This window comes from Rhinolophus hipposideros (genome assembly GCF_964194185.1).
Source record: "Rhinolophus hipposideros genome assembly, chromosome: 1".
NCBI lineage: Eukaryota > Metazoa > Chordata > Mammalia > Chiroptera > Rhinolophidae > Rhinolophus > Rhinolophus hipposideros.
In genome coordinates, this window is record NC_138047.1 from 18,675,633 (window position 1) to 18,702,927 (window position 27,295).

Here is a 27,295-nt window from a genome sequence, read left to right on the forward strand (position 1 = left end):
CTAATTCACTCTCTCATACCCAACTTTGTGCTCAGTTAGGGCCACTCGCCTCTGCTCCAGCTCCTCTGTATCGTGCAGGTCCTTAGAAAGCACCAAGTACCCCCACCTTGCGGAACTCCTGTAGGCGCTATTCCCTGTGCCTGGGACCTCTCCTTTTTTTGCTTCTTCGCAACTTTAAAATCATAGCATAAACGGTATCCCCTCACACCAGTTCCTTCCTGAAAAAAATATAAGTAGGTCTCCCCTTCTCTTCTCCACTAAAGCACTCTGCTCACACTATCCTCTTAGCTCACGATCTGTTTATCTATTTCTATCTCCCATTAGTAGACTGTTACCACCGCTGATGACAAAAGCAGCGCTTGCTCCACTCACCACTGTATGCAAAAAGCATTATGCTCAGCCAGTGCTCACTGTTTGTCAAGTAAAAGAAAAAAATGACTGATGCATAGAGAATGAAACCAACTACCATAATTCTGTGATGTTAACAAAGTGAAAGACACAGAGAAATCAAGATCAGGCTTTACAAAAAAAATCCTTTAATTTTATTCCTGGTGGAATTCTTCCACTAGCTTAAATGACATTAAAGAATCCCAAATATGAATCATTTTCTCATTTGTAAACTGGAAAAACCTACAGTACCTAGAGCTACTGTGATGATTAAATAAAATGTTTGTAAGGCATTTAAACAAGACCTAGCAAATAATAAGCAGTCAATAAATATTGGCTGTTATTCTTTAAAAAGCACTTAGAAGACTGAAAAATTAAGGCCCGTAAATTGAGGAAATGATTATATTAAAATATGTATTGCAAGAGAACTATTTCTCTCCCTGATGCTGCCCTACCAACCTGAAGATGTCTAGGTCAGATTACTTTTCCCTTAAAAAATCAGGAATACAGGTATTCTATCAACCTCCAGTTGAATGTCAGAAATAGTCACAGCTCAGGTACAGGACAGAGCAATAGTGAGCCAATGAAAACCATTTTTAACAAACTCTTTCTAAAGATTTATGTTTTTCACAAACTATTAATAATGACTATTATTTAATCCTTCTAATTCTGTTTGAATAAATCAAAGATTTACTATCTAAATAGATCCCTTAGCCAAATAAAGAAAATAGTTGTATCATGTTTTCCACCTTTAGTCAACTATATCTTATTCTAAAGCTAAGCAGACAGTTAAGATATAAAATAATAGCACAAATTAATCTGGCTGTTAATTACAGAACTTTAATTTTAACTTGTTTTGTGGATAATCAATACCTACCTCCACAATTTTTACATAAGAATATAAACAAATCAATCAAAACTAACAGACAAAAGCTATTTATATGTAAACGCGTGTTAAGGCCTTTCATCCTGAAAGTTCTCGATTCTCAACAGAGGCTTTTCAGTCCATCCATCATATGACCTCACTGCCTAGGCAATTTTTTTGTACTTACTCATACACTGGAACGGCACACTAAAAATCATGTGAATATCTTAGGAAGTCATAAAAAAATTCAGAATGTTTTTAAAGTTTTAAGTACAGCATATTCAAACATTTAAGTCTTAAAAAAAACAACAAAACCTATATGAAGCAAATAGGAATTACATCTATTAGTTTCTTGAAATTGATAAATGATTTGAATATTAATTTTAATTATTAAAGTATGTTAAATATTCTACACACCACTAATTAAAACTACTGCTAAACTAGAAAATTATTTCTAACTTGTGAATTTTTACAACCACTGTAATACTAATAGACATTAAAAGAAACGTTTATAAGGCTGACAGGATATATTTATAAATAGCTAATTAATTACAAATGTAGACTAGTGTATACAATATGACTATTGCTTATGAATGGGGGGAAATATGTTCATATTTGGGTAAAGAAACAATGGAAAGATGCAAAAGAAACATAAGTGGTTACCGACAGAACAGGGGAGGGAAACGGATAGGAATTAGATTTCTCAATGTTCATCTTTTTAAATTATTTTAATTTTTGAGCCATGTGAATATACACCTATTTTTAAAACAAAAAAGTCGGTTTTTATATAAGCATAAGTATTTCTTTAAATCAACAAACATTAACACACACTATGCATATGCGATTTAAAGAACAAAACAATCAGATTTTTTAAAAGAGGAAGAATTAAGGAGGGATTTTCAAAACCCCACTGGGAGTCATGTTTCTGGGTCATAGTTCTGACTAGACGAAATTTCACAATAATAGCTTTTTTTTCCCTTTAAAATTGGAGAATATTTTCCAAACTACCAGAACTCTAAAACAGATGACTCTTACAAAAAAAGAAGAACAAGAAGAACAACCAGGACAAGAAGAAGAAAGAGAAGGAGAAGGAGAAGGAAGAGAAGAAGGAGGAGGAGGAGGAAGAGGAGCAGGAGGAGGAGAAGAAAAGGCCAAAGATTTTTAAAAATTATTTTCTTAGGAAAAAAGGCTTAAATTAATATAGACTATTTTATTTATGCATTAAATAATTTTACAATATATTGCTGTTTACAAATCATTTTGATAAAAAAACGAAACTTACTGAAAGAGAAATGCTTTTCCTAAAGTTCTCTTCAACATACCTAAACCAGCCCTCTTAAATACAGAGGGTGCCAAAAAAATGTACACCCATTTTAGGAAAGGAAAAAACTGTATTAATTGTAATACTCAATATATACCAATAACAAAAGAGGAATACAAGTCACCTTTGACTTCTGCAATTACAAGAGGTGCTCCAAGTGGTTCCCATCAGCGTCCAGACACTTCTGATTACAGCGAACTACTGCTTGAGCATAGATAACATCTCTTAAATGTGTATACATTTTTTTGGCACCCCCAGTATATCTGTTTGATAAAATTACAGATTAACACCAAATGGTAACACTTTAAAAATATCTAAACTGTTGTCTAGTATACAAACAACTTTATGAACTGCATTCCAATCCGTAACTCCGCTCTACTTTAACCTACCCTATCTAACTCTGTCTTAGGAAAACTCATGTCCCCTTCCCCCACACACACACAAATTACACGGCTCAGTCTTCTCTAAACACACACCTGGTATCTAGACTTCCATATTCTTATGCTACCATCAGCAACCCACACCTAAACATCTGTATCTTGGTTCCTACACAACATGAGTTAGATGGATCTCCCTAAGTTTTCCATAGATACTAATGATAAAATAATTTAAAGGTTAAAAACAAACTATAAGTGGTTTCCAGGTGCTGGGGGGAGAGGAGAATGGGAAGTTGCTTAATAGTAGAGAGATTCGGCTGGGGATGATATAAAGTTCTGGAGATGGATGGTGGCCATGACACCACAACAATGTGAACATAACAAATGCCCTGAACTGTACAATCAAAAATGCTTAAGGTGGTAAATTTTATGTTATGTATATTTTACCACAATAACAAAAAACCCACAAATGACATATTACGAACTTCTCCATAAGTATCTCAATTCTTAATGATTCTTAATGATTCTTAATGAATCTTAATGATTTTCAGTGACTAAGTTGACCTGAGAATATGAATCAATTCTGTAATACATGCATGCAGGCACAACACCCAGGGCTCACAATTTTAAGGGCCAACAAAAATGTTCTAATTTCTTAAAATAAAAGGAAAAAAATGAACTTTTAGGTCAACGAAAATGTGTTAATGTATAATAATACACTTATCTTTATAACAAAGTAATCATAAAATATTTATTTTTTTACGGAGAAAGGGCCCCATGAATGCAAAGGTGCCAATTTTCAAACAATTCTTTATTAACAAGAGCTATAAAGAAACATTGTATTTACACAAATAATGCTTAGAAATTAACTTAATGACGATTTAAAGGAGCAATAACTGCCAACGGAGGAGAAAATAACTGAAAGGAAAAAAAGAAAGAGAAGGAAAGAGGAAGGGAAAAAACACTGATTAAAAAGACAAAACCACCCCTCATTATGTAAATTAGGAAGTATTTTCAACTTTGCTTAGTAAATTCATAGATTTAGCAGGTCAATTAAAATCCCCAAAGGATAACAGAAATATTAAGTAATAATAGTGACAGAATATGTTGTCTAAAAATAAATTTGAAAATATAAATAAAATATAAAAAAATGAGTATGTATCTAAACCTTGATACTGGATTAAAAAATATGGAAAATAGTTTTTTAAAGCTACATATCAGTACATCTTAAATATATGAGGACAACATGGATGGACCTTGAAGACATTAATACTAAATGAAGTAAGTCAACAAAGACAAATACTGTATGAACTCACTGATACATGGATGTACCGTGTTTCCCCCAAAATTAGACCTAACCGGAAAATAAGCCCTAGCATGATTTTTCAGGATGACACCTCCTGAACATAAGCCCTAATGTGTCCTTTGGAGCAAAAATTAATATAAGACCCGGTTTTATTCTCGGGGAAACACAGCAATAAAACCAAACTCATAGAAAGAGAATAGACTGGTGATTGCCAGAGGTAGGGGGAGGGGGAGATGTGGTCAAAGGGTGAGATAAATAAGTTGAGGGTGTAATGTACAGCATGCTGAGTATAGATACAATACTTTACTGTGTATTTGGAAGTCCTCAGAGAGTAGATCTTAAAAGTTCTCATCACAAGAAAAAAATGGGGAAAAGAATAACAACTTTTTATTACAGGGTAATAATGTTAACATGAAGGAAAACAAATTGATCTCTTCCTCTTCATTATACATCACACAGAATTTCAGACGGATTACAATTTTATTTTTCAAGTAAAAAAATACGGAATATCTCTAGTAATGAAAAGGAGGTTGTCTTTTCGTGTTAAGCAACTAACCAAATTATCATGAAAAATATCTACAAAATGAAGAACACCAAAGTAAAGATAAAAAGAAAACCAACAGTGAAAAAAAGAGACTTTGCAACTGGAATGCTAGATAAAAGTTTTATCTCCAAAATATACAGGGGTGGAGCTAGATTGATACCCAGTCCTCAACAAACAAACTGTCACAAGATAGGACTTTAGTCAAAAAGAGACAGGAGTGCACCCATTTAACCATGTGCCAGATGCTAATACAAGCACTGTGTGTGTGTGTGTGTGTGTGTGTGTGTGTGTGTACACTAACATACTAATCTCATACTCACAACAAGGCCCCTATGAAGAAGATACTATTTTTATTCGTATGTAGTAAACTAGAGGTAAGTTGCTTACCCAGTGTACGTATCTAAGTGTAACAGGTAGGATTTGAACCCAGGCAGCCTCATTCCAAAGATCATGTCTCAACCACTTGGCTATTTGCTTCCTTCCACAGTACAACAAAAATTCAGGGACCTTTCATTCTACAAATCTAAGTCCACTAGACAGATATAAATTACTTGATATTATAGAAGGTAAAACAAATAAGAATAGTTTTAATATAGTGCTTTAAAGATTCAGAGGACCTTAGCATGATTTTGAGTAAAGAGGGTAAGTACAGCTTTGTAGAAGAAACAATACCTATATTGGGTCGGGAAGGATATGAGACACAGAGCTAGGAAATGGCTGCATGCTCCATACTGAAGGATAGAATGACCAAAAGCACTAAACTCAGGTAGAAAAGCACTGACAATTCAAACACTTGAGTTGAAAAGAACGGTATATATGAGAGAAGTTAATGGAACATAAATGATTCAAAGGCCTAAGGAGGTTAAACAACTCAGCACAGAAGGAAGAAGAGTAACATGGTCACAGTTTTTATAAGGCAACTGAAGATAAGAGATGGAAATGGAAAGAATTCCCGGTTAAGGAACATCTCAAGTAAAGGGGGGAGGTGGCATAGAAAAAAAGAAGGGATAAATATCTAGCACATGGGAGCTACTCAGATTTCGATAAAACTGAGGAACTAACAAGGTCAGAAAGAACACGACTATAATGTAAAGACAACAAAGGGGATGGATGAGGCCATATCTGGAAGCCACATTTTGAGGGAACTTGACAAAGGGAACACATTAGGGACTGAAGTGAAGGGGTAGAAAGGCCCTAAAGACCAACTGCTCCAGCCTGGTGTGGCCATGTTCAAGAACTTAACTAAAGGAGACTTTATAACATCAACATGCTGAGGGATTATGGAGGCAGACTAACGGAATTTGGTGACAAATGTGGAGGTGACTGTGAGGTTATAAGTGCAAAGGAAAGAATAATCGTTTCATTAACAGAAACAGGGAACAAAGAAGGGAAAGGAGGTTTAAATCAAAAAGAGACGAGTTCAGGTCGACAGATGGTGAGATTAAGCCTTATACAGTATGATCCTCAGAAATAATGCTGTGTCCACAGCACTAGTGTTTGGGTAAGAAAAATCAGAGCTGAAAATACACGTTACCCACATAAAGACATCTGGAAGTTGTGAAATTTCAAAAGAAAAAATATTAGAAAAGAGTATGACGAGGAAAAAAATGGATCAAAAACAGTTTAAGGAACTATTTATATTTAGAAGAGAAGGAAGAAGAGCCAAAGAAGGCATCTCAGCGGGCTGAGACCACCAAAGAATAACCAGGTGTGACGAAGCAGTGTTGCCTAACATTTTCCACACGAAAGTACATAAATAAGATAATATTTGTGTGGCACGAAGGGGCAAATGAAGCTGCTAAGAGCTGGACGTCATTAGCCTAGGAATTAAGGAAACCATTAACACATACACCAGTTAATCCACTCACTGCACTTTTTAGAAAGACCTCTTATTACCCAAAAAGCCAGATGCCAAAAAGTTTAAGAATCTCCTTCCTTAAACTGTCTCTCTTTCAATAGTCACTCTTCAGTTGAGTAGAACATTGCAGATGTGACAACGAAGAAAAGAACTCAGAAATAACCATCAAACTTTGTAAGTGAGAGATCACCGGTAACTTTAAAAATCAGTGAAATAAGCTAGATTTCAGGAGGAAAAGAGTGATTAAAGTAGCAACATATTTACCATATAACCTAACCGGTAAATTAACAGTAAATTTACATTTAACAGTAAATTAAATGTTTTTCCAAGAAAGATTTGATGATCATCCCATTCTCTTTTAAAATAAATTGTAATTGTAATACGCTCACCTTCTTACCCTTGTTTTATTCACATCAATAAAAAGGAAAAAGGAATAAAAATCCTTCGAAATTTGCAACACTTACCCGGTACGAGACTGACCGACTTTATCACAAATGTCCAAAATGAGGCCCCAATCCTCAGCAGTATTCATCTCACTGGTTGCTTTCTCTGTATATTATAAAAAGAAATTACAGAAACATTGTTTGAAAAATCTTTAAGAGGTAACTGATCAGGTTCATATTGTAGTATAATCACATATCAACAAGTCAGAATAAATTGCCAGCAGTCTGGTTAATGAGATGTTTGCGTCCATCTTTAAAAGGGAAGTGGGGTCCCTTTACTACCTATCACTATTTTCTCCATTCACATTTCAGTGCTTGTACTTCTTGTAAAAAACTAGCCATTGATTGTTCTTTATTAAAAAAATGATATACTGGTCTATCCCTTTCTGCATACAGAAAAACAAAAATAAGAAATATTTTCATCATCAAATAATTCTCAGCTTTACTTGCCAATGAAGTAACACAACTAGACACAGATCCCTATAAAATGTTTCAGGTAATTAAATTAACTAATTACCTTGCTTTGTTAATTTGGGTTTCTGAGTAGAAGAAACTGAACAAAAGAAAACCAAGCTTTGACTGAATGTTCCCTTAAATAATAACTTGACACATTAAAGATATCAATAGAGGTAAAACATGAGAAGCAACAGCACGAACAATACCTCAAAAGCTATACTGCAATAGATACATAGCAATAGATATATAGTAACCTACTCAGAAGACCCAAGAAAGGTGAATCGTATACTGGCAGTAAGAAAAAAGCATTAAGAATCAGCCTGTTTTATACCACTGTATTCTCAAAAACTTCAAGTACTGGAAGCAAAAGGATATCTGTAATTGACAGTGAAGAATAAAGAGGACTTAAAGTTAGGCGGAATAGGTTTGAAAGGTGGTACCTTAGTCCTTACTCTCCCTTCCTTATTCGACCTCTAGCAAGCACCTCTCCCCCACCTGAACAAATATGTGAAAGTTTGTTTTCTGGAGGTAAAGCAAAGTTTTTCCAGACAAGTAGACACCAAACATAGTTGAGACACAGGCATCAAAAATAAGGAATTACTTTGGGTTTCCAGTCTAGCATGTAAGAAGCTTAGAAGTTATCACTCCATCCTAAGAAGTAAAACACTGAAAAAGTAAAAATCAACAACTCTTCTTAGATGCCTTAGAAGTGAGGTCACAGGGCAAACCACTGCCCCCAAAATTAGAAACACAGACAGGTGGATACCCAGAATCACAATTTAACAGAGCAAAAACCCATGAGCAGAAACATCACCAGAAACCAGTAACAGGGTATAATTTAAACTGTAACTGACAAGTTGCTAGAGACAGTGTGTGCAAGTCTGGTAGTTAAAACTCCAAAGGGGGCCCAGTCACAGGGGAGCCCCCACATTTTTGTGAGTTTTACAGGATGAAAGTTTCCTTAGTTTTCCAGCAGGGGGAAGAGAACAATAACCATTTTGAAAGACACCAGAGCATTCTCTTCTTAATAAGGCCTATTCCCAAGAGAAACTATTTACCAGCACCTAACAAACTAGGGTTTTACCAGAGATTAACCCACCTAGGTAACGGAAATACCCACCTCCAGCCCACTCTAGCCGTCCTGTTCCACCTGATGGGGGCAGAGGCGACTGATAACCATGTGAGAAATTCACACTCCAGAGGCAGAGACTCACTACGAGACTGAAACCTAATCACAGGACTAGAATGCGTCTCCTCCACTGACACCTTAACCATCAGACTACTGTAGGCTGCTGTGCCTTCTGTCTAATACATCGTGTCTAGCGTGCAGCAAGGCACACTGAAAGACAAAAAAAAGTCTAAAGAGACAGAGCAAACATCAGAACCAGACTCAGACATGGCAGGGGTGTTTGAGTTATCAGACCAGGAATTTTTTAAACTATGGTTAATATGCTAAGAGTTCTAAGGGGAAAAAATGAGACAACATGCAAAAGCAAACAGGCAATGTAAACAGAGACAAAAATTCTATAAAAGAAACACTAGAGATCAAAAATAGTATAAAATAAAGAATGCCATTTGATGGACTCTACAGTAGCGTGGGCATGACTAAGAAAAGAATCTGAGCTTGAGGCTATATCAACAGAAACTTCCAGAACTGAAAAGCAAAGAGAAAAAAATGACTGACAGAAAATTGGAACAGATTATCCAGGAACTGAAGAAAACTAGAAAAGGAGCAACACAGACATGATTGGGATACCAGAGAAGAAGAAAGAGAGGGAAAAAAGAAAAGAAAAAAAAAAAACAGAAGAAATACTTGAAACAATAATGACTTTGAGAATTTTCCCAAATTAATGTCAGACAACAAACCACAGGTCCTGGAAGCTCTGAGAACACCAACCAGAATAAAAGTCAAAAAAAAAACAACACCCAGGTATATCATATTCAAACTGCAGAAAATCAAAGATAAGGAAAAACTAAAAAAGGAAGACAGCAGAAAAAAACACCTTACCTATACAGGAGTAAACATAAGAATTACATCTGATGTCTCAGAAACCGTACATACAAGGAGAGAAAGGAATGAAATAGCTAGTGTTAGAGAAAATAATCACCAACCTAGGATTAGGTACCTTGTGAAATTGTTCTTCAAAAGGAAAAGAGAAACAGACTTTCTCAAAGAAAAACAGGAAATCTGTTGCCAGTAGACTGGCCTTGAAAGAACTGCTAAAAGTTCTTCAGAGAGGAAAATGAGAGATGTATGCACGTGTGCTTCTGTATAAGCGAAATGAATGACAGCAAGGAGAATAAAAACTCAGCAAACTAGGCATAAAAGGGAACTTCCCCAACATGATAAAGAACATCAACGAAGAGTCTACAGCTAATATATTTAATGGTGAGACACTAAGAGCTTTACCACTAAGATCAGGAAAAAGACAAGGATGTCCCCTCACCACACCTTTCCACCGTCATACGGGAAAGAAGTCCTAGCTAATGCAAAAAGACAAGAAAGGATATAAAGGTAGATAAAGAAGGAAGAAATAAAACTGTCTTTACTCACAGATAACATAATCATCTACGCAGGAAATCCAAAAGAACTGTCAAACAAACAAATAACACCTCCTGGAACTAATTAGTGATTATAGTATAGCAAGGTTGCAGGATACAAGGTTAATGTACAAAAGTCAATCACTGGGGAGTAAGATAGATGCTGTTTACGAGAACAAACTTGCAATGAATAGTAAATAAGCAATAGAGATCTAATGCACAGAGTAATGAATATAGACAACAGTGTTATAGTATAATTATCAAACTTGCTAAGAGACTAGAACTTAATTATTCCAACCACTGAAAATTACTTATTTAGTAATAAGAAGTACTAAATATTGCTACAATGTCAATCATATTACAATATATAAATGTACCAAATTAACATGCTTTACACCTTAAATTTACACAATGATACCTATGTCAAATATATTCAATTAAAAAAAAGTCAACTGCTTTTCTATTTACCAGCAAGGAATAAGTGGAATTTTAAATTAAAAACACAATATCATTTAGCATTACATCAGCACTCAAAAAAATGAAATACTTTATTTAGTATGCATTTAACAAAATATATATAAGATCTATAAAAGGAAAGCTGCAAAGGCCTGATAAAAGAAATCAAAGAACTAAATAAATTCCACGTTCACAGATAGAAGATTCAATACTATCAAGATGTCAGTTCTTCCAGGCAAAAATCTCAGCAAGCTACTTTGTGGATATCAGCAAACTGACTCTAAAGTTTATAGGATGTCCAAAAGAAAAAAGAAAAAACATAACATAACAGCCAACAAATTAAAAGAGAATAACACTTCTAGACTTCAAGACTTAACTATAAAGCTACAGTGATCAAGAGAGTATGATATCGCTGAAAGATCTACAGACAGATAGTTCAATGGAACAGAACAGACAGCCCAGAAATAGAACCACATCAATATAGTCAACTGATCTTTGACAAAGGAGCAAAGGCAAGACAATGAATGGCACAAAGACACCCTTTTCAACAAATGACACTGCAATAACTGGACATCCACATGCAAAACATGAATCTGGACACACAGCTCTTACAACCTTCACAAAAACCAACTCAAAATGGATCATAGATGTAAATGTAAAACGCAATTTATAAAACTCCTCAAAGATAGCACAGGATAAAATCTAGATAACCTGGGTATGGCAATTATGTTTTAGATATAACACCAAAGACACGATCAATGAAAGAAATAATTGATAATCTGGACTTCACTAAAATTAAAAATTTCTGGGAATCATGTATCTCAGTCTGTGGAGATCTTGCTTCCAGGCTCTGTTTGGCTTACATAAATTTTTATTCAAATTCAAAAACAAACAAACAAAACACCTTGCGTGTCTGAAAGACTGTAAAGAAAATGAGAGACAAGCCACATTTACAAAACACATATCTGATAAAGGGCTGTCATCCAAAAAACATAACAAAGAACTCTTGAAACTCAGTAAGAAAACAATCCAATTAAAAAGTGAACAGGCACCTCACTGAAGAAGATCTACAGATAACAAATAAATATATGAAAAGCAGCTCCACATCATCCATCATCAGGGAATTACAAATTAAAACAACAATAAGATATCGTTATACACCTATTAGAATGGCCACAATCCAAAACACTGACATCAGCACATGCTGGTAAAGATGAGGAGGAACAGGAACTCTCATCCATTGCTGGTGGGATCTCAAAGCGGTACAGACATTTTGGGAGACAGTTTGACGGTTTCTTACAAAACTAAACACACGTACTCTTACCATACAATCCAGCAACTGCACTTCTTGGTATTTACTCAAAGGAGCTGAAAATATGTCCATACAAAAGCCTGCACATGGATGTCTACAGCAGCTTTATTCATAATTGCCAAATCTTGGGAGAAACCAAAACGTCCTTCAGGAGATAAATGGATAAATTGTGGTAACATTAGGACAATGAAATATTTTTCAGTGCTAAAAAGAAATGAGCTATCAAGCCATGAAAAGACACAGACAAACTTTAAATGTATACCATTAAATGAAAGAAGAAACCAATCTGAAATGGTTACATTACAGCATATTTCTAACCATATGACATCCTAGAAAAGGCAAAACTATGAAGACCGTGAAAGGATCAGTGGTTGCCATGGGTGAGGAGGGTGAGATGAAGAGGCGGAACACAGCAGATCAGTAGGACAGCGACACTACTTTGTATATTATAATGTTGGACACATGTCACTATGCATTTCACAAAACCCTTAGAATGTGCAGCACCAAGAATAAGCATGAGTGTAAGCTATGCACTTTGGGTGACGATGATGGGTGTAGGTAGGTTCAATGTCCCATCTGGTGCGGAATGTTGACAGTGGGGAGGGGGGGAGGCAATGCACATGTGGGGCGAAGGGGGACATGGGAAATCTCTGTACCTTCTGCTCAATTTTCCTGGGACTCTATAACTGCTCTAAAATATAAAGTCCATTTAAAAAAAAAATTAATAAAGGAATTAAGCAACTACCTGAATGCTGATACCTGCTGTGCAGAAAAGAGTTCACATACAGACCTGGCTATAACAGTACCATTTAAATGGCCTGCTTACAGTTGGTGAAAGAGAATTCAGATTTCAGGAAGGGTCCCACCATTCTCAGAACTGAGAAAAGTGACTACGCCTTAACTGGTAGTACCAGCAGTGTGATTTATGATTACCTGCTTTCCTTCTGAAAGCCTGGAATCTGAGTATGTGCCAGGTAGTGTGTGCTTACATAATCAGGTCCCAATAAAAACCCCAAGCGCTAAGTCTGTAGTGAACCTATTGTCCCAGGAGCCCACCATGAATGAGAAAGTTGGTCCTGTCACTCAGGAAATCCCAAGGATTTTGAGGCTCCTTCCCAGGAAACAGAGCTAAATACCAGTCAAATTCTTTATTATTCAACACTCTCTTCTTATGGAAAACAAATCTTATCTCTAAAAAAAAGTACATAAAGGAAATCCAGGTGGAATTGTTCTAATTGAGGAGTCCCATAGCCCTAAACCATGGACCCCCAACCCCTATGAAGCCAGAGAAGATTGACTGAGTCATCCTGTACAACCTCCAGTCTAACGTTTACTTCTTCTTAGAAAAGGAAATAAAGTTATTACTTTGATGTGGTACATTTAAATAATTAATGCTTCATCCTACTGAATGGTAGCCAAGCAGGCTTTTTTAAAAGCATAGTGCTTTTTAAAAATAAATAAATAAATAGAAGAACACACTTATATCTTAAAACCTATCACCTTATTTGAAAACATACTAGCCATGCTTATTAAAACTTATCATTAAAGAGTTAACAGTTAACTAGAAATGACAGGCTTATGTCTGATCAAATATAAACTGCCTATTATCATTACTAAGTACGATCTTACAGTTACTAAGTTAAGTCATACCCAGGAGGGTCTGGTATAATCATTAGCAGATATTATGCTGAACGCTCATAAACTGCTTTTGTTACTCTCCTATGCATGACGAACAGGGTCAGTTTCTGGCTCAAACTTACACACACAGATCAAAAGTGCAACGTACTTCAGAACTCTGAAACTGTTCCCATCAGTTATTGATGCTGCTTTACGATCAACAACAGCAGTAGCACAATTCTGCTCAGTTATAAAACATTTTAACAAGTATTTTTTTAAATCAGAAGAATATTCACGACTAGTAGCACTTCAAAATGGTTTTGTGACTAGCACAGTCAAAACTATTTTCTAAGACAAAAACCGGGTTTGTGGGAAAGGGAAAAAAGAAAACAAAAATAACAGACTTGCTCCTAAAGAATTCAAAGCTTCTTCATGATCTCATCTTATCCTCAGATTATTCTTACACTAACACTCAAAAAGAGACTGAGAAATTTGCCTAGCAATACCCAGAAAATAGCACACACAGCCTCATTTGACTTTCAAGAGTCTCAATGGATTGGAGAACTTTTTTCTAATAAGCAGCTTCTATTGATTTTTCCCAAAATTTATGACTGTCAAAGATTTGGGGAGGTGAGAAACGCCGATAGGATGCAAGCCCACCATGGCAGACTACAGGAAAAAGACTGTCATTCAATCAGCGTGGAGATGTTCATCAAAAATGGCCAATGGAGAAAGCGAGGCATAAAACATTACCTGCTTTTTGTGACTATGGGAATCTACGTTTCAAAAATGTTTCATCTAATTCCGTCCCTCCTGACCACTGGAAATTGTATCTACAAAGAAAAGCAATCTGAGGCTCTACTAACCAGAAAGGGAAGTAGGCATCAAAGGAACAGCATGGAAGCATGTCAAAGAAGAGCACAAAATAAAAATCAAAGCCTAAAAGCATTAAAAAGAATAGTTTACGGGAGAGGTAAAATAGGAACATAAGAAACAGTGGATACAATTTCTTCCCTCAGGCTATCTGACCATAACATACCTATATCCTGAATTTCCACGTCTCTCCTCAGTATGTTTTGACAGTAACTAATTCCACGCGTAGAATCTAAGTAGTCTCCAAACTATTTCTAATTTATTACAAGAGCTAAAGTGCATCCACTGCTTGTTATATGCCAGGTACTGTGCTAAGTGCTTTGCATGCAACAGCTCCTGAAAACAACCCTAAGGATGACTAAGGAAGAGAAGGGTGAGTCAGGCCAGAGGACCCACACCTGAAAAAGCAGCAGGGTAAACCAATGAGTGAAATAGCCTTGAAGGAAAATAGTAGAAGGTGAGGCTGACAAGGGAAACAGGAGTCAAATGCTAGAAGTTCCAATCTGTGTGAAAGCTGTAGATTCACTAAATATTACAATAAGAGGCGCCATATGATTACATTTTAGAAATATCATGATTAGCCATCTGGAAATGACTGGAGCCCGACTGGAGGCAGGGATAACAGTTAGAGGCTGCTGAACTAATCTAAGAAGCAGTGACCTGAACTGCCCTGGCAGTGGCCATGAGAACAGAAAGGACAGGAAGCATGAATGAAGGGACAGATGAACGGATTCAAGAGCTACGAGGAACATAAAACAGAGGGAGCACAGCAACAGCAGGATTTTGAGGACATACTCAGTGTGCCCGGCACACAGCACACCGTACATTTTTGCAGTTTAGAATGTAGAGAATTACAAGTACAGAAGCCAGCAACGACCCCCAGATTCTCGACACGTGACTAAGTAAACTGAGGAACTAGTCATGGGAACAGAGGAAAAACACACTAAAGTTGGAATACGATTTTGAACATGCTGCATTTAAAATATGTGAAGCATATTCAACTCCAGTAAAGAATTAGAATGTCGTGTGTTTTTGTAAGTATTCCTCATAGCAACTCCATGAGGTAAATATTTTCTTCCCTGTTAACAAAGACGGAAAGCGAACTCACAGGGGTTCTGTACTTGCCCAAGTCCATACTTTGCCCACTGAGCAATAGCAAATGCTGCAGCTGCAATTGAAACCTAAAGCCCAAAGTCTTTCCATCACACCACACTGCAGGCGAATAATGGAACATTATCATTTACGACGATTAATCTGCCTGTGGTTTATGATGCTGACCGGACTATGCAAAACAGATGGAAAACATGTCCAAGTCTGTAGGATCGAAACTGGCCCAACCAGGAATGCAAACGTACTATTATAACAACAATGACTGGATGAGTTAGCAGAGGCAGGGAATGATACACAAATGCCTCTTGGGTTTCTAATCAAGATAACTACAACATTATAAAATTACCAAATCATGAAGGACCAGACTGGGAAAGAGAAGTTCAGTTTTTTGATAAATTAGTTTTTAGGTGATAATAGAACACCAACTAGAAATACAACCCTGGAGATCTAGAAAAATGTCAATAACTCACTATTTTATACATACTGATCGAGTGCTTACTACAGCACTGTCCCTAAGGTAGAGGGATAGAAATGAAAAGTTCTCACCCTTGTGGAGCTAACATTCCACGAAAGAGTCAATTAATCAATCAATTAATGTCAGGTAGTTGACTAGTACAAAGAAAAATAAAATGGAACAAGGAAAGAGTGAGAAGGTAAAGATGGATTTTTTTCTTTCTTTTACAGACGGGAATTAGGGAAAGTCTCTCTTAGAAACTGATTTGAACCGTCTTCATCACTACCTTCAAATCCCTGAAAGAACATCCCAGGCAAAGAAAACAGCACAATATAGATACAGACGCAGGAATGAGCTTGGAGTGTTCAGACCCACGAGGCTTAGAATGAGGAGGAAGGTTTAGAGATTATAATCGCGTCAGAGACACAGACGGAGCCAGACTGTGCGCCACAAAAAGGAATCTGCGTTTCCCTGTATGTGGGACGGGAAGCTACTGGAGGGTGCTGAGCAGGTGACATTATTTGACATTTTTGAAAGATCACTGACCTTTGTAGATGAGAACTGATCATAGAGGACAAGAGTGGCAGCAAAGAAGCCTACGAGCAGGCTCTGGCCATAGTCTATGGTAAGGTAAGGTAAGGTAAGGTAAGGAGAAGGGATGACATTTTTAAAGTAGAGCCAAAAGCTCTTTCTGATAGAATGGATGTGGAGTGTGAAGAAGAATCAATGATGAATCCTACATTAGAGATGAGTAACAGAAAATATCGATGGTGCCATCTACTGCAATAGATAACGACAAAGAAATGTGCAGGTGTGAGGAAAGAAACTAAGAACTATTATTATCTCTATATTCCATGTTAAAAAATAAGAAACTGAGACACAGAGTATCTAAGGAACTAGACCAAAGTCACATTGCTGGTAAGCAAACCGGGAAAATGAATTCAGGCTGCATAGTTCCAGAGTCTGAATTCTTAACACTAAGCTCAGTTGCGTCCTAAGACTCCAAGGGAAAAAAATGTCGAAGAAGTTCTAGATCTGAACCTCAGACTCAGAGCAACATTTGGAAGTCCCAAAAAGAAGAAGCCAAAAAAAGACTAAAAAAGAGCTAAGCAGAATAATCAGAAAAAGTTTGGTGAGCTGAAACCCCAGTGAATAAAGTATGTCAAAGAGGAATGCTAGGAGGTCAACAAAGAAATGGACTAGGAAGATGGAAGTCACTAGGACTCTGAAATAAAAGCTTGCTGGAATGAGTGGTCTTTATAATTCAAGAGCTGAACTTAGCAAAAAATATAACATCCAAAATGATTCACTTATTCAATAACTACTTACTGAATGTTTATTGGTGTCAGACACTGGTCTACATGCTGGGGATACCGTAAGGAACAAAGCAAACAAAAATCCCTGCCTTCCTGGGGCTCACAAGTTCAGGCACTTCTTCAAGGGAAAAGCTATCAGCAGTATTTTGCTTCATTACATAAAATGTTACCGTATATTACATAAACCAGTTCATGAATTTGATTCACTGTTTCAGTTTATGAATAAAGCTGAAGATCATTTTGAAGAAGTGCAAATGTATACTAACGTTGAGTGATAAGTCATTATATCAAGTCAGTTAGTGGGAGTACTTGAATATCACTGACATGCTCATTGATGAACAAAGTGAGAAGGAATATGTATTGTTAAATGTATTCTACATACTATATTGTACACGCTATTCTAGAAAAAAATTAACATGAGAGTCTACTGGACTCTGGACTCTGGCCAAGGATGATTTACTGGGAGTCTCTGAGGGGTCTTCTTTGATAATCTTTCATGATATTTTGATACATGGATCATGAGGAGAGAACTGATCCAGATACCAAAACCTGACTGTCTTTAAAAAGTAAGCGTTTCTGCAGTGAAACAATGTTCCCACACTCAAGAAACTAACAGGCTCAACTGACAAATTCTCCATTCAACAAAAATTTATTAAGCACCCACTACTATATAGCAGCCAATAAAATAATTAAGGTGCATAACACAGGATACAACTATTTTTAATGCTAAATAGTTTGGTAAAGAAGAGAGGTGTTAGGAGTTTTGAAAAGAGTGGAGATTATGGTGAGCTATGCAGTGGTTCTCAACTGGGAGCTACTTTGCCCCCCAGGGGACATTCGGCAAGGTCTGGAAATCTTTTAAATCATGAGGAGGGCGTGGGGAGGCGGGTACCTCTGGCATCTAGTGGGTCGATGTCAGAGATGTCTGACGTCGCTAAACTCCTTACATTGCTCAGGACAGACCCCACACACAACAAGACATTCATCTAGTCCAAACCACCAACAGTGTTGTTACTGAGAAACACCAGGCTAGCGTAATCAGGAAATGATTCAGGTATGAGCTGGATTCTGAGTTGGCCTTTAATCACGAGGACATGTAGAATGGTAGAAGGAACAGAAGCAGAAGTAAAAGGCAAGAAGGAGCCTGCTTTGAACCGGGTGTTTTAAGTACCAGAAAGGATTTGACATTAAGAGATGTATCTGAATACAATGGAAATGTGCATTGGAGAAGTCAGTGGGACAGAAAGGTGATTGGGTAATTGGAAGCTAGATTACATGTGGCCATGAAAACTAGATAAAGGTGCTGCAAACAGAAGCAGCAGGTGTTAAGAATCTATTTTAAGCATTTCTCTTAAAAACGAATGTAATAGGTTGTAAAACTGCTTGAGGGCAGCAACCATGTTTTAGTTTTATTCATAAGTCTCTTATGTCACCAAGCAGTGTCCTGTAAATAGTGTGTGCTAAGCGGTTATTAAAGTAAACGAAATTTTCCAATTAAAGTTATTATTGACGATATTCTCTAACGTTCCACGTACTGTTGTATTCAGGACGTTCATTTAAACTGAAACAACAAAAAAATATCATTTAATAGGTACCTACTATACAAAGGCACTGTAGTAGGTTTTCTACACATATTATTTCATTTAATCTCTAACAGAACGCGTTTTTCGCTCTTTAAAGATGAGGACACTGGGACTCAAAGAGCTTGGTAACTTGCCCATGCTTTTACTCAGCTAGCAAGCGGCAGACACCGGATTGAACCCTTTTCTAGCCTTAACCTAAATCTGCAAGCTTCAGCTGTACGCTGTAAGCAAGAGTGAAAAAAAAAAAAAAAGCAGAATTGGACACCCACGTTTCACAATTAAAACCTACAGCGCAACTCCGTTGCAGGCTGTCCTTCTATGTCTGTACTACGGCCATCGGTCAGTTCTTCTGCCTGAAGGGACTTGGCTCGCTTTCTCACGGTCCTTCCTACCTGAATTCAAGTCACCCCAATATTCTCCTCCTGGAAACTCAAGGAGATGACTCAGGAGGGTAATCAAGCTCCTGCATTTATTACCCTTGAGCCAGAACAAGATAAACAAAAGCTAACCTGTTGAATCGGGATGATCAGTACCCAATACCAATGATTCACAAAGCAAAAGCAAAAAAAAAAAAAAAAAAAAAAAACACCACACACACACACACACACACACAAAACACCACCCGCATTTCAGATTCAAGCCAAATTCGCCGTTTCCGCGCCGAGCCCCGCGCCCTCGCCCCGCGGGCCCGCGGCCGAGACGGAGGCGGCCGCGCGGTGAGTCGCCCAGAAGTCGGCTTTCATCTCTCCCCACATTTGGGGGAGTCCGCCCTTACACGGAGGCTTTCTCCTACCGTTCCAGTTATAAAAAAAGAAGAAAAAAACAACAACAACACGATTTCAAAATCCTTTTAGGGACCTAACCGGGCGTTCTCCGCGCGACAGACGCCTCCCCGAGCCCCGGACATCTGTCCCCGGAAACTGTCCCCGGAGGCTCCGAGTCCTCCCCAGGCCGAGCCGCTGCTCAGCCCTGAGCCCCGTCCTCCAGAGCCCGCGTCCCCGCACCACCCGCGACGCCAGCTGTCCCCCCGCCGCTGTCGGCGGCGACCCGGCGACCCGGGCTTCGCGCACCCGGAGCCCAGCGCGAGGCCCGCCCGCAGGCGGAGTCCCGTTTCTTTCAACAAGGATGCGCCAAGCGCGCGACGTCCTCCAAACTCTTAAGGAAGGGGCCTCAGCAAGGGGGAGAGCTGGGCCCCGGCCCGGGGGTCCGGGACGTCCCCAGAGGGCGGGCAGGGCGGGCTGGCAGCCCGGAGGCGGGGGCACAGAGGGCGGCCAAGGCACTCACCAACATCCTGATCGAAGGGATTGGTGGCGAAGAGAGGCATCTCCACGGCGTGCCGAGGTGCCGCAGGCGCTCCCCGTCGACACCACGCGAGTCAGGGTGCGACCAAGGAAGGAAGACTCCTCCGGCGACAAGAGCGGCAGACGCGGGCTCCCGGCGTCCGCGACACCACCTCGTCGCACCGACCCCCAGCAACCGCGGCGGCGGCGGCGGCAACGGCGAGAGGGCCGAGAAGGCCCCCGCGTGCCGCCCGTCGGGAATCTAGGAGCCTTCGGCGCCGCCTGACCAGAACCCGTCCAGAACCGGCCCCACCAAGATGGAACCCACCACAAGTCCCCCTCCGCCCGACTCCTCTTTTAATTAGTGCTGCAGCAGAGTAGCGGTAATGCCTGCGTGTTCTGCTGTGGCCTTGGCCGGCAGTGTCCGGAGGACGGGGTCCTGCAGGCACGGTGAAGCCGACTGGCGACCCCGGCCGTGAAGCAGAGCCCCACGAGAAAGAAAAAGGGTCGCGTTTGGCTTGAGCGAGACCCGCTGTTTCTCCTGTGTGGGTCGTCATGAGTTGGTAGTCCCCCTGGAAGGGGGTGGGAAAGCCTTCGTTTGGGGTCATCTAACTAAAAAGGCCCTGAGGTGTCTGGGGTGACAAGAAACTTGCTGGGATGAAGTCACGTGAGCTGAACGGATTGGCCCGGGTCCCTAGAGAGGGGCGTGTCCGGGAGCGCGGCTCCCTCGGCGCGGGCGGAGGCGGCGCGGGCACCTTCGCGCGAGGCCCTGGACGCCCGGCTTCCGACGCTGTCGAAAGCGCTCCTAGTGGGGCGTTGGTTAGTACTGACTGACTGCAGTCACGGAGCAGCTGTGCCGATCGGAAAGTAAGTCTCACAGCCCAACCTTGTCCCCCTGAACCGAGCAAAAAAAAAAAAAAGGGGGGGGGCTAGAAATTGATTAGTGATTCCCAACCACTTAAAAGGTTTCTTTAGTAATTTTACTCATAAGTTTACTTAACACATAAATGTTCCTTGTATCGTGTAGAAATTTTAAGGAGCATCTACGAGATGTTGCGCCCCACTTGGAACAAACTTCGAGCATCTTGCACGGGAATTGAAATTATGTAAATTATAGCCAGATTGGAGCACTTCCAGACGTAGCATGTAAACAAGTATTTGCAACGTGTCAACGGCAGGATTAGTATCATGGTATACAAAGTGCGTAACAAAAATCCATTCATTAAGAATGAAATCCCACTTCCAAAAGTGAAAAATGCAAATTAAAGGAGCATTTAGATGCATTTTTACCATTCAGACAAAGATTAGAAAGAATCAGGGATGTGGGGAATCATACACTCACATTGTGGAATAAAATATACATTAACATAGTCTCCCTAAAGGGAATATTGGAAAGTATGTAATAAAAGCTTTTAAAAATATGAACACCTTTGGACCCACCAATTCTACTGATTGGAATTTATCCTAAAGACATTCTTTAAGAACATAAACAAAGATATTTATGCTAACATTGTTTATATTGTCAAAATGTTAACTACTAAAAGTCCAACATTAAGAAATTGGGGGCAGCCGATGGCTCAGTAGGTTAGAGCGCGAGCTCTGAACGACAGGTTTGCTGGTTGGATTCCCACATGGGCCAGTGAGCTGTGTCCTTCACCATGAGACTGAAGGACAGCAACTTGGAGCTGATGGGCCCTGGAGAAGCACACTGTTCCCCAATAAAAATAAATAAATAAATAAAAATACCAATCAAAATCATGGTAAAATTTATAAAAGAAATTGGACAAATTACTGCACCCTTTCGTGCCTCAGTTTCCTCATCTGTAAAAACCAGGAATAATAATAGGGTTGTGAGGATCACATGGATTAACACAATCAGAACCCTTCGGTGCCCAGCACATAGTAAGCACTAAATAAGCCTAAGCAGTCGTTATAATTAGTATTGGTTCAACTACAGTGTAGCACACATGACGCAAAAACTACACAGCTACTAAAGGTGATAATACAGATCTATACATACATAGATGTCTAAATATATGTTCTTAAAAGCAGGTAACAAAGCCATGTAGAATTATAAAATAGCACAGATTTTTAAAGTCTGAAAGGAAACATATGGGAGTATTATGACATGAATCTCTGAGTGATAAGATTTTGGATGGTTTTTTGTTCTTTATGTATCTTACGTTTTCCAAATATTTTAATGATGAACCTAAATTTCTCTCAAAAGCAGAAAAACAGTTAAAGCACAATAAGGTGAAAAATGTGGTATGTTTGTACCACTGTTTCTTAACATTTTGAGGAGCCTGTACCAAAAGCTTGCTTGTGTTTCATTACGACAAGTAAAAAAAATTCTTCCAAAACATCACTATTAGTATGTGAAACAAAGCAGTCTCTCTCAAAAACCAGTTTTTATTTATGGGGCTGACAGAATCAGGTGACAACTTGTGGACCTCAAGTTTCTGAGCAACCTCAGGGGCACATTATCATAATCGCCCTGTATCACAGCCAAATGTTTATGAAACTGCATTTGGATGTGCTTTGTGGTTCAGTAGTGAGACTGAATTATTCTCTTGCCAGCAATAAGCTATTGATTAAATTGTTCAAGCCTTGATCATCAATACGTGTGCATTGGGAACAGTGAAGGAATAGCAACTATTAGTCCTGATAGCATTATCTATGTATTCTGACCTAGATGAATGATGTTAGCTATTTGGGGCCTTTATGATTAATATGCTATAAATAATAAACATTTTTAAAATATAAAACTTCTAACATTATTGTTGTGTTTAACATAAAAACAAAATATAAAAAGTGAAATGGATTTGTATTTTGAGGTTAGTTTTTCGTTATTTTCCCTTAAAACACTGAAACTGCAGGAGTTTCACTTTTAGTATTAGCATAGTTTTTAAAATATTGTAGAGCCTACAGATCAATTTCACACTAAAATGTTTCTGTAATGTGTGTTTACTAAATTCTCTGGTTGATTTTAAAATGTCAAATACCTTTTTTTTTAATTCTTCTAGTTAATAAAAATATAGCAACATGCAAATTACAGTTGTCCCCCACTATGTTTTTCTCATTTCCTAGAGAAAAAGAAATGAGAAAATTTGATCTTGCTATCCCATGATGATCAAATTTCCTACCTCTAGATTTGATCAAAAAATGGAAAACCCTCTTGAAAGAATCAAGATGGATAACACATAATATGAAGGACAGAAGAAAGTATGAAACTTAAAAGAAATATTCCCTCCCCACCAAAAAAGTTAAAAATTACAGCACTCGAAAATGTAAACTTCTACAATGACTAACCATAATTAACCCGAACAACAATTAGCCCTTAACAACAACAACAATAAAAACTGACATCAAGGGAAAGCTGAAAATTGCTGAAAATCACAAAGACAAAATATTAAAAACATTCAGAAAACAAAAAGACATTATGAACAGAGGATTACAAGAAATAAGAATTAGAGTAGACTTCTAATTAAACCATGCAAGATTAAAAAAAAGAGTTGAACAGTTAGTACCTTTAAGGTCCTGAACTTAAAAATTGTCAACCTAGAATTCTCTGTCAGCAAAAATATCTCTCAAAAATGAAGGTGAAAATATAGAATTACATACAAAAATATCACCAGCAGAGCTATATATTCAGAAATGTTAAAACATACAAACAAAAGTAGCTTCTTCAGGCAAAAGAACTATGGCATCTATGATATAAATTGAAGAGCATGAGAATGATCATGTATTTCTACTCATTTTTAAATTTCTTTAAAAACAAAAATATTAACTGTGTATTATGGGGCTGATAACAAAGGTAGAAGTGAAATATAGGAAAACAATAGAACAAAAGATGGGAGGAGGAAAAAGAAATGTGTTGGGAGAGTTCTTACATTATACATAAAGTGGTATAAATATTACTTAAAGTAAACTGATAAAAATGCACACTGTGAGCCTTAGAGCAATAACCTCCCCCCCCAAATCAAACAAATGTGGAAATAAATCAAAATTTTAAAAATTCAAATAATTCAAGAAGCAGTAAAAGAGGACAAAAAGAAAAAAGAATATATGGACAAGTAGAAAACATAGTAAGATGATAGATTTAAATCAACCATATTAAAACTACATTAAAGACAAAGGGTCAAAACATTCCAGTTAAAAGTAGGGATTCTCAAACTAGATTTTTTAAAAAGCAAGACCCAACTATATCATGTGTATTAGAAACTTGTTTTAAAAATAGTAACACATAGGTTAAAAGTAAATGGATGGAAAAATATACTTTGAAAACACTAACCTAAAGAAAGCTGCTGGCTATTTTAATTATCAGACAAAAGAGACTAAAACACAAGAAACTTCCCAGGCACAATGAATGACATTTCATAATGATAAAGGGGTTAATTCACCAAAAACAATAATAATCTTAAATGTATATAAACCTAATGACAGAACTTGGAGGTAAAATTTACCGAACTGAAAGGAGAAATAGATACATCCATAGTTTTGTTGGCTATTTTAACACTTCACTCTCAGTTAAAGATAGTACAAATAGAAAATCAGTAATTATATACAAGACTCAAAGAACTCTTTCAACCAACTTGGCCTACCAGACATTTATCATGGCCCACCCAAACACTGCAAGGTAAACATTCTTGTCAAGTGGACACATTATTAACAAAAATAGACAATAGTCTGGGCCTTAAAATGACTCATAATAATATTTAAAGGATAAAATCACACAGATTTTGTTCTTTGACAAACAGAATTAACTTAGAAAGACAATAGAAATATATATAGAAACTTTCAACTTATGTAAAGATTAAACAATACAGTTCTAAATAACCTAGGTGTCAAAAATCAAAATATTTTGAACTGAATGAAAGTGAAAACATCAAATTTGTGAGGTGCAATTAAAGAGATGCTTATAGGAATACTTCAAGAATTAGATATTAGAAAAGAAAGATCAATGGGCTAAGCTTCTACCTTAAGAAGATAGAAAAATAATACAAATAAGTAGAAAAAGGAAATAATAAAAATAATATCAGAAGTCAAAGAAATAAAACACAAACAATAGAGAAAATCAATAAAACCAAAATGTAAAAGATCAATAAAATTGATAATACTACCTATGTGAAAAGATAGAGGAATACACAAATTACCAGCATCAGAAATAAAACAAGCAATGTGATTGTAGATCCTTTGGTTAAAATATTACAGGAATTAAATGATATTAAACTGAAACATTCATAATATAATATTATTTCTAAAGAGTTTATGACAATAAATTTGACAACATAGGTGAAATGGGGAAAAAATATCCTTGAAAAATGCAAATGATCACAACTCAGTTTAGAAAAAACAGAAAACCTGAAAAGAAATACACCAATAATATAAATTCTCAGTTTAAAACACTCCACAAAAATTTCCTGGCCTATGAATTCAATAGTTAAATCTATCAACTTGTAAGGAAGGAATAATATCAAACCTATACAAAATCTTTTAGAAAATACACCCAGAGGGAACAATTTCTTATTTGTTTTATGAGAGCAACATTACCCTGATACCAAAATCAAAGAAAGACATTATAAGAACTCTTGAAACATCTCTCATTAACATAAATATAATAATACTTTAAAATAGAAATTTACAGCAATATATAAAGAATATATCATGACCAAGTAGACTGTATCCCAGGAATTCAAAGTTACTTTACATTTTGAAAATCAATCAACACAGTTTACCATATTAACAGAATGTAAAAGGGAAACCATATGATAATCTTAATAAGTACAGAAAAAAATTGACAAAATTCAAAAGGGTTTATGCTAAAAGAAAAAACTCTTAGCAAACTACCTGATATCAAATTAGGTATATTACAGTCTATAGTAATCAAAACAGTATGGTATTGGCATAAAAACAGACACAGAGATCAATGGAACAGAATAGAGAGCCTGGAAAAAATCCATGCCTATATGGCCGTTTAATCTACGACAAAAGTAAGCAAGAATTTACATTGAGTTAAAGAGAGTCTATCTAATAAATGGTGCTGAGAAAATGGGACAGATACATTCAAAAAGATGGAACTGGGCCACCTTCTCACATATACAAAAATAAATTCAAAATGGATTAAAGACTTAAATGTAAGACCTGAAACGATAAAACTCCTAGAAGAAAATATAAGAAGTAAACTCTCCAACATTACCCTTAATAATATTTTTACTGATATATCTTCTCAGGCAAGGGAAACAAAAGAAAAAATAGACAAATGGTACTACATCAAACTAAAAATTTTTTGCACAGCAAAGGAAACCAACAAAACAAAACAAAAAATTCTTCTGAATGGGAAAAGATATTTGCTAATGATACATCTAATAAGGGGTTAATATCGAGAATTTATTAAAAAAACTCATACAACTCAACACCAAAAATAAACAAAAAACAGTTTAATTGAAAAATGGTCAGAGGACCTGAATAGACATTTCTTCAAAGAGGACATACAGATGGCCATAGACATATCAAAAGATTCTCAAAGTCATCAACCATCAGAGAAATGCAAATAAAAACCACACTGAGATATCACCTTACACTTGTCAGGATGGTATCATCAATAAATCAACAAAAAACAAGTGCTGGTGAGGATGTGGAGAAAAGGGAACCCTTGTGCACTGTTGGTGGGATTGCAAATTGGTGCAGCCACTTTGGAAAACAGTATGGGGGTTTTTCAAAAAGTTAAAAATAGAACCACCTTATGACCCAGCAGTTCTACTTCTGGATATTTATCCAAAGAAATCCAAAACACTAATTTGAAAGAATATATGCACTCCTATGTTTATTGCAGTGCCATATATACAGAGGGTGCCAAAAAATGTATACACATTCTAAGAAAGGAAAAAACTTTTAAAATTGTAATACTCAATATATACCGACAACAAAAGATACAAGTCAAATTTGACTTCTGCAATTACAAGAGGTGCTCAGAGTGGTTACCATCAGCGTAATTTTAATATAGTTTTTTCCTTTCTTAAAATGTGTATACATTTTTTGGCACCCTCTGTATATCTATATCTATATGAATATTAAAATTGTTAACAAGATACAAAATGTCACTTTATCATGAAAAAGAGGTCAAATGAAGAGAACATGACAAATCTATATGGTTTTGCATATAATAACAGAACTTCAAAGAAAATGAAACAAAAACT

General features: G+C 37.1%; 1 protein-coding gene across 2 annotated transcripts in view; it reads right to left on the bottom strand.

Annotated features, from left to right (window-relative positions):
- Positions 1-20,960, bottom strand: part of STAM (signal transducing adaptor molecule) — a 58,727-nt gene extending 37,767 nt beyond the window's left edge. The window contains exons 1-3 of one of the 2 annotated variants that reach the window (XM_081068323.1): positions 20,104-20,346; positions 11,879-12,011; positions 7,123-7,207 (exon numbers count right to left, since the gene is read on the bottom strand). In XM_081068323.1, the coding sequence (XP_080924449.1) occupies positions 7,123-7,190 (68 nt within the window). In that variant the 5' untranslated portion in view covers positions 7,191-7,207; positions 11,879-12,011; positions 20,104-20,346. Of the gene's footprint in view, positions 1-7,122; positions 7,208-11,878; positions 12,012-20,103 lie in introns of both variants that reach the window. The other variant, XM_081068322.1, reaches the window with a different exon arrangement.
- Positions 20,961-27,295: the final 6,335 nt, after the last annotated feature.